Source organism: Cebus imitator, unplaced genomic scaffold, assembly GCF_001604975.1.
Source record: "Cebus imitator isolate Cc_AM_T3 unplaced genomic scaffold, Cebus_imitator-1.0 Scaffold235, whole genome shotgun sequence".
NCBI classification, from domain to species: domain Eukaryota; kingdom Metazoa; phylum Chordata; class Mammalia; order Primates; family Cebidae; genus Cebus; species Cebus imitator.
In genome coordinates this window covers 2,723,595-2,732,542 of record NW_016107550.1, presented here as the reverse complement: position 1 = coordinate 2,732,542, position 8,948 = coordinate 2,723,595, and the positions used below count along the sequence as shown (strand labels likewise).

Genomic DNA, 8,948 nt, shown 5'->3' with positions numbered 1-8,948 from the left:
ATCAGCACCAACTTCAACGCTGCTTTTCTCGAACGGTAACACTCTAAAGGGAAGGCCTTTGTATTTTCTCACACAACAGAAAGCACTTCCCTTTGGAGGGTCACAGTTTGGGATATGCTTGCTCCAGGACTCTGGGATTTTTGTTGGAATGTCCTTTCACCAGGTTAAAATGGACACAAAAATAAAGATGCATTTATTGGCCCTGTTTGCACGTTTTCTAGAAGCCAGAACATAAACCCCTAAAAAGACCATCTCTAGTACCTTGATTCAAAGGATCAGCAGGTTAGCCTTGCTCATCAGAAGGTAGTCTTTCTGCGTTTTGTCCCCAAAGAGAAAAAGCAATGCCCACTAGGCATACCTTATCTTCAATCAAGAGAATTGGGCTGGATTTCTAGAGAAAAGCAATGGATGTTGAGCCAAGTGTTCACTTGAGCTCCAGCACAGGGACACACAGTCCCAATGAAAGCCGCCAAAATAGAAAATGTTGAATAACATATATTTTTGCATACATAAACATCCTCCAGCAGAGACCAGAGTGTCGGCTGACTCAAGAGGACCACCTGATGCTAGGTGTGGCAGCTCATGCCTGTAATCCCAGCACTTTCAAAGGCCAACGTGGGTGGATCACCTGAGGTTGTGAATTTGAGACCAACCTGGCCAACATGGTAAAACCCCATCTCTACTAACAACACAAAAAGTAGGTGAGTGTGGTGGTGGGTGCCTGTAATCCCAGCTACCTGGGAGGCTAAGGCAGGAGAACTGCTAGAACCCGGGTGGTGGAGGTCCCAGTGGCACAAGATGACACCATTGGACTCCAACCTGAGCAACAAGAGCAAAACTCCATCTCAANGAAAAAAAAAAAAAAATAAAAGGGCCGGGGCATGATGGCTCATGCCTGTAATCCTAGCACTTTTGGAGGCCAAGGCAGGCAGGTTGCTTGAGCCCAGGAGTTTGATGCCAGCCTGGCAATATGGCAAAACCTGGCCTCTACAAAATATATAAAAAATAGCTGGGCTCGGTGGTGCACATCTGTGCTGTAGTCCCAGTGGCTCAGGTGGCTGAGGTGGGAGGATCACTTGAGGCCAGAGTGAGCTGTGGCTAAACCACTGCACTCCAGCCTGGGCAACAGAATGAGATCCCATCTCAAAAAATATTTTTTTAATTTGAAATAATTTTAGGTTTAGAGAAAAGTTGAAAAATGGAAAAAAAAAAAAAACCAAAAAAACCCCACAAAACCCAGAACTCTCATTTACCCTTAACCTGGATTTCCCAAATGCTAACTCTTACCACTCTTGCTACACCATTCTAGTTCTTGGAAACATTTAAAGCATGTGAAACATTTAAAACATTTAGGTTGCAGGCTTTCAGCTGCACGTCCTTTACTTCGAAATGTTTCAGTGTGTTTTTCTTGAAAAAAAATTCAAAAAGTTCTCATACCACAGTAACATGATCAAAATTGGAAAATCAACATTGATTCAGTAATACGATCTACAATCAAGTTTTTCTCCAAATCCTTGGGTCTCAGCATTTGATAAAAGCTTCACAGATGATTTCAGTGGATATTAGGGACCTATGTCGCCTCCTCTGGCAGAGCAGGACTGAGGGGTGCACCCTACCTGAGACGACCCAACAATTTAGGGTGGAGTTATCAGGGCACCCTGACTGCTGGGGCACTTTTGTGTGACAGAAAAAGACAGTGCTCCTGAGTGAGATGGCAGCTGGCTTGGCAAAGGGACAGCACCTTTGTCACAATGTCATGTCCCTGTACCCTATATGCTGCACCTACACCCAAGACCAATGGTCACTGAGGCAGAGGGGACAGGAGGGCCTGGGATAGCAAGTCTGCCCTCCTCGGTGGCTCATGTGTTCTTCATTTCCACCCTGCGAGAGTCTGTGCTGGACACTGGAGTTGGGGGAGGAGCCGGTTACAAGCAGGGGAGCAAACTGTCTGTACCACACTCCATGATCCCAGCTGCTAACATCCACACTGAGCCCTACTTACCAGCCTTCTTCTCTCCTGCTGGAACCTCCTCTGTACTCAGACCAGCAGCCTCAGCACCATCCGACACTGGTAAGAAATGCAGATTCTCAGGCCTCATCCCAGGCCTATTGAATCAGGAATTCTGGAGTGGAGCCCTGCAGCCTGCATTTTAACCAGCCCTGCAGGTGCTTCTGATGCATGCTCAGGTTTGAGCACCGCTGGCCACAGGGAGGTCGAGGCAGGGCCCAGGGTCAATTCCACCCTCCTCTGGTTGAATAGCTGCCGTTTAGGCAAAATGGTTTGACATTGAATCAAGGACATTATGAGCCAGAATTTTAAATATGCCTGTAAAAAAAACTGAGAGAGGGAGGGGGTTCAACCTTTGAGTTATTTCATTTGTCTATATATAGCTGGAGAGTTGGGAATATCAGTAAGTGCTTCCAATGCACCTGCTACATGCCCCACAAAAGAAACAAGAAGACGAAGTAGGTCTGAGAAAGTGATGGGGTGAGTGGAAACCCAAAGCCCCTAGAAGGCTATCCAAGTAGCCCCTCAAGCAGGTGAGCTGGCTTTAGGGTTTATTGAAGGAGGCAGAAACCTCAGCCGTCAGCTGCTTCCCGTCCGAGTTGTTAGAGGAGTCATTTAGAAAGCTCTACCATTCTTTCAATATTCTCACTGCCTTCCAGTGCTTATGGATCAAAAAATGCCTTGGCTGTATGTGTAAGAAAACAACAATGCAAGTTTGTAGAGAAAGAATCTGGGCCTTCTAGGTCAGGTGGGTTTAAAACTCAGACATCAAGCATCTTAGAGACCATGTAGCCAAACGAGCTTAGTAAATGCTTTTCAATGCTTACGGAACTGTGGCGCTTTGTACTTGCTGTAGTGCCTGTATAATTAGACAAATGAAATAACTCAAAGTTTGAACCCCCTCCCTCTCCTAATTTTTTTTTTTTACAAGCAGATTTAAAATTCTGGCTCATAATGTCCTTGATTCAATGTCAAACCATTTTGCCTAAATGGCAGCATGTTCTAAATGTGAGTGCGCTCAGCTTTTCAAGCTGCTTCCGAATAACAGAAAATTGACAAGCTGTCATTCAAGACCTTTTCATAGCTGCCTGAGGCTCTGTTTAAATTGTATCTGTCTGATACTTTACCAGGAAGAGTGGAAAATTTAATCACATGTCATGCTTTTAATTTTCTAAAGCAAGTATGTTGGAAGGGAACCAAGTAATGCAAAGCTGAACTGCTGGTCTCATGCAACCAATTAGGGGAAGGGTTAGCCTAAACTAATAAAAGATCTGAACTCTAGATCTTAGCAAATACATAGACTTTAAGAGTTTAAAAGGAAACTGAGCAGCAGCAGGCCTGGGATTGGCTTTTCAGTATCCTTATTTAACTAATGGACATGAAAGTTTTATGATTTGATATCAGGAGTGCTAGCACTGGAGTCTCTGAGCCTACTCTGGCCCAGGAGGCTGCCCTACTTCAAAAACAAGAAACAAGAAAAAAAGAAATGCTAGTTCTGTAATTCTAGAGTGCTTCAGAAATTCTCGAAAATAGCCCGTGTGCAGTGGCTCACGCCTGTTATCCCAGCACCTTGGGAGGCCAAGGTGGGCGGATGACTTGAGGTCAGGATTTCGAGACCAGCCTGGCTAACATGGTGAAACCCCATCTCTACTAAAAATACAAAAATTAGCCAGGCATGGTGGCGTGCGCCTGTAATCCCAGCTACTTGGGAGGCTGAGGCAGGAGAATTGCTAGAACCCGGGTGGTGGAGGTTACAGTGAGGCAAGATCGTACCACTGTACTCCAGCCTGGGCAACAGAGTAAAAACTCCATCTCAGAAAAAAACAAAACAAAAAAAAAAAAAAAAAAAAAAAAAAAAAAAAAAGATTAGCTGGCTGTGATGGCAGCTTCCTGTGTTTCCAATTATTCGGCAGGCTCAGGTGGGAGAATCCCTAGAACCTGGAAGGTGGAGCTTCCGGTGAGCAGAGAACCTGCCACTGCACTTGAGCCTGGGCAACGAAGCCAGAGTGGGTTTCAAAAAATAAATAAATAAACCACTTGAGCCCTAGAGATCTCCCTGGAAGTACCACCCACTCTAGGCTCAGCACAGAGAGACTGTCTTGGAAAAACAAAAACAAAACAGAACCTCACCATCATCCACGTCTGATCATAAGCACGCTCTGCAGATGTACTACCAACATCAGCATCAACTTCAATGTTGCTCTTCTCAAACAGTAATCATCTAAAAGGACATGCGTTTTTTTCTTTCTGACAACAGATGGCACATCCCTCTAGAGTGTCACAGCATAGGAGCTTCTTGCTCCAGTACTCTGGGGTTTTTTGTTGGAGGTTTCTTTGACCACATTAAGCTGGACACAAAAATAAAGATGCATTCATCTGCGTCTTTGGCGCTGTCTACACGTTTTCTGGAATCCAGAACACAAACACCTAAAAGGACCATCCTTTGTTCCAAAGGTTCAGCAGGTTAGCCTTGTTCACAAACGGCTAATGCTCCTGAGTTTTGTTTCCAAAGAGAAAAAGTAATGCCTACTAGACATACATTATCTTTACCCATAAGCATCGCCTGAATTTCTAGAGAACAGCAATGGATTTTGAGCCAAGTGTTCACCTGAGTTGCAGTACAGGGACACACAGTCCTTATGGAAGCATCCAAAATAGAATCTAAGATGTCGAAGAATATACATTGTCATACACACAAACATCCTCCAGTATAGACCACAGGCTAAGCATAAAAGTTTCTGAATACATTTTGAACCGAAATCCACAAGATCGGGATGATGGCTCACACCTGTAATCACCACACTTTGGAAGGCAGAGGCGAATGCATCACTTGAGGTCAGGAGTTGTAATCTGGCCTGGTTAACGTCCTGAAACCCCCTGTACTAAATACAAAATATTTGGCTGGACTCGGTGGCTGATGCCTGTAATCCCAACACTTTGGGTGGCCCAAATGAGTGAATTACAAGGTCGAGACATGGAGACCATTGTGGACAACACGGTGAAACCACGTTTCTACTAAAAATACAAAAATTAGCTCGGCATAGTGGTGCGCACCTGTAGTTTCAGCTCCTCGGGAGGCTGAGGCAGGAGAATCGCTTGAACCTGGGAAGCAGAGGGTGTAATAAGCTGAGATCCCGCCATTGCACTCCAGCCTGACAACAGAGCAAGATTTCGTCGACACCTAAACAAGAAGTCATTTGTTGTTCAAGTATATCGTAAATACATTATTTATCTAAAATATACATTTAACTGGGGGTGGGGCATGAACCAAAGAACAGTCCTTTCTTTCTTCTTGCCTGTGCATGGGTTCATATTCACATGTGTTCCCATCTACGCAAGATGGGGGAGGGTGGAGGCAGGAGGATCTAACCCTAGTTTAGCCTGGGCAGCATAGTGAGACCCCCATTTCACACATTTATCTCCTGGTCACACACCCAAGGTTTCAGTTTCATTTACCCAGTAAATACTGAAACCTCATGCATTCGACCTCTGTGCTCTTGCTAAGCAGTCCACATCCCTTCTTCAAGGGACACTGAGGTCCCCTCCAACTCTACCTGAGGCCAAGGGAGGTTCTATAAGCCAGTGCCAAAATAATTTCCCTGGAGTAAAAAATGTTGATGGCCACAGGTGGTGGCTCACACCTATATTCTCAGCACTCTGGAAAGTCGAGGTGAGTGGCTCACTTGAGGTCAGGGGTTTGAGACCAGCCTGGCCAACATGGTGAAATCCGGTCTCTGCTACACAAGCAAACAAATAAAAATACCAAAAAGTAGCTGGGCATGGTGATGGGCACTTGCAATTTCACCTACTCTGGTGGTTGAGTTAGGAGAATTAATTGAACCCGAGAAGCAGAGGTTGCAGTCAGCTGGGATCGTGCCACTGGCCTCCAGCCTGGGTGATGGCAAGACTCCATCTCATTCATCCATTCATTCATAAATAAATAATAATAAAAATGCATATATTAGTTGGGCATCTGTCAGATGCCTGTATTCCCAGCTACTCAAGAACCTGAGGCAGGAGAATCACTTGAACCCAGGAGGCAGAGGTTGCAGTGAGCCAAGATCATGCCACCGCACTCCAGGCTGGGTCACAGAGCAAGACTCTGACCCAAAAAAGAGGATCATTTGAGCCCAAGAGACCTAGGTTGGGGGTGCCACTGTACTCCAGCCTGGGCAACACAGACCCTGTCTTAGAAAACAAAAACAAAATAGAACCTGAACATCATCCAAGTCTGACTATAAGCTTGCTCTGCAAATGTATTACCAAGATCAGACCCAACCTCAATGTTGCTTTTCTCGAACGGTAACACTCTAAAGGGAAGGCATTTCTTTCTTTTCAGACAACAGAAAGTACTTCCCTTTGGAGGGTCACAGTATGAGATCTTCTTGCTCCAGCAGTCTGGGATTTTTGTTGGAATTTCCCTTGACCAGGTTAAAATGGACACAAATATAAGGAGGCATTTATTGGCCGTTTGCATGTTTTCCGGAAACTAGAAAAAAACCCTAGAGGACCATCTCTAGTTTCTTCCTTCAAAGGCTCAGCACGTTAAGCCTTGTTCATCAGGTAATAATCTTTCTGAGTTTTGTCCCCAAAGAGAAAACGTAATGGCAACTAGACATACCTTATCTTTAACCAAGAGAATTGGGCTGGATTTCTAGAGACCAACAATGGATTCTGAGCCAAGTGTTCACTTGAGTTCCGGCACAGGGACACGCCATCTCTATGGAAGTATCCAAATGGAATCTAAGATGTTGAAGAATATACATTGTCGTACACACAGACATCCTCCAGTATAGACCACAGGCTATGCATAAACGTTACTGAATAAATTTTTTTTTTTTTTTTTTTTTTTTNAGGCCGAGCATGGTGGCTCACGCCTGTTATCCCCCAGCACTTTGGGAGGCCAAGGCAGGTGGATCATGAGGTCAGGAGTTTGAGACCAGCCTGGCCAACATGGTGAAACCCCATCTGTCCTAAAAATACAAAAATTAGCCAGGCGTGATGGCAGGCATCTGCAATCCCAGCTACTCGGGAGGCTGAGGCAGGAGATCACTTGAAACCAGAAGGCAGAGATTGCAGTGAGCCGAGATTGCGCTACTGCGCTCTAGCCTGGGGGAAAGAAGGAAACTCTGTCTCACAGAAAAACCAAAAAGTATACTAATGAATCTATTTTTTTTTTTTCAATCTATCATCCAGACTGCAGCAAGGTGATTCTGCCAAAATATATCTCATTAAAAGCCAACTGGAGCTTTTCATCACCATCAATGTGCAGCCCAAAGTCCTTAGGAGGACAAAGGGAGTCCCCCACAACCTGGACCGGCCTCCTTCCCTCCAGCTGCCTTGGCTGCCCACAGGACCCTCTTCCCGCCTGCGGCCACAGTGCGCAACTTGGAATTTCCCCACCTGCGTAGACTCATGACGTCACCACCAACTGCATGCTGCTTCTGCTCTGTTCAGCTGGTGAAATCCTCTCAACCCTTGAGATGCAGCCCAATCTCCTCCTAACATCTGGATTCCTCTCCGTCACCGCATTCCTGCCTGTCATCCTGCCTTTGTTTTCTTACCCTCCGCTCTCTCCCGAGTGATGGACACTTACTTAAAATTAAATAAAAATTCAGAACCTCCTTGGACTTGTTGCATTTCAAATGCTTGGCAGTCACATGTCATTAGCGGCTACCCTCTTGGACAGCACAGACAGAGAATATTTCCATCATCACAGAAAATTCTAGACTTGGAGCTTCTTGAGGACAGGGGATCAATCACTGACACTGCTTTACAGTAACTAGCAGTGGCTACTCTGTAGCAGGGGCTCAGGAAATTTCTCCTGAACTGAACCCCACTGAACTGATGTAGGCTTGTCATCAGGGTGTACCTGCTGTTAAAGGAGGTTGTGACCTCTGATGCTGGGGTGGCCAGAGAGGATGGGAGTGGGCCTGGCACTTGGAGGAAAGGAGACAAAGCCATCTGCAAAGTCATCTTTTACCTGCTGGCATGGCCCCAGCCAGGGCTCTGTTGCTACAGGAGAATGGGTGAGTAGGAATGGATTCTACCACCCTGGATCTAGAGGACAGCCTGTCTTGAGGGGCATGGGGGATGCTGGAAGTCAGGGTAAGAAGCTTGGACTTTATCCTACCGGCATTGAGAGCCCCTGGGAATTACTGAGTAGTGGAGTGATAGGATAAGCTTATAGGAAGAGCCAAAATTATTAATACAGCTCCTTAGAGCTTAGATCCTGTGACTTAGGAAAGGCAATATGAGCCCCTGAGCATTCTGGGGGGTCCTTTGTACATCTGGAAGAACAGAGGCCCGAAGTGGGAAACCGTCCTCCTCCTGGGCAGCACAAACATGGCTGCTCCATTCCTATTCAGAAGCCTCATTTCCTGATTAAGGCTCTGGCAGCTGTGGTGTTTCACTGTTCATTATTCATGAATAGACTTGGCCCTGTTCAAAACTAAAGATTCAATGCTACAAATGAAGGCTGCAGAGAGGATGTTGGGGAACTCGCCTGTCTGGCTTCAAAACTGCCCCCTTTTCTCTGGAAAAATCCCCTCTAGAATACTGTGCCAAGGCCTGGTGAGTGAAAAATGAGTTTTCACGATGTATCAAAAGAAAAATGCATCTTTTAAGAAACCATCTTTGTAAATGGCAGTAGATGGGGAAGAATCTAAAAGAGAGAACAACACTTGCAGGTTGAAAGCATTATGTCCAGATGTGGAGACGTTAGGACTAAGGGAAGGTGGGTGATGGGTCTTACCATTTCCTTCTTCATCTGCCCACCAATGGATGCACGCAGGCGCACACAGCAACAGCCTCCCAGGTGGACAGTCCAGGGAGCCCACAGCGCTTCTGGCACAGGACTTTGATTTCTCTCAGTTTCAGAGGATTTCTTGAGGCCCCTCTGTAGAGCTGTGTGTCTTTGTCATAATCCGTGCCTGGGTCA

The 8,948-nt window shown here is 45.8% G+C and overlaps 1 protein-coding gene across 1 annotated transcript; it reads left to right on the top strand.

Moving 5' to 3' along the window:
- The first annotated feature begins 1,773 nt into the window (after positions 1-1,773).
- ARMS2 (age-related maculopathy susceptibility 2) lies at positions 1,774-7,634 on the top strand. The gene is given in 3 exon segments (XM_037727615.1): positions 1,774-2,043; positions 2,045-2,070; positions 7,192-7,634. Coding segments are annotated over 3 exon segments (324 nt in total). The 3' UTR covers positions 7,220-7,634.
- Positions 7,635-8,948: the final 1,314 nt, after the last annotated feature.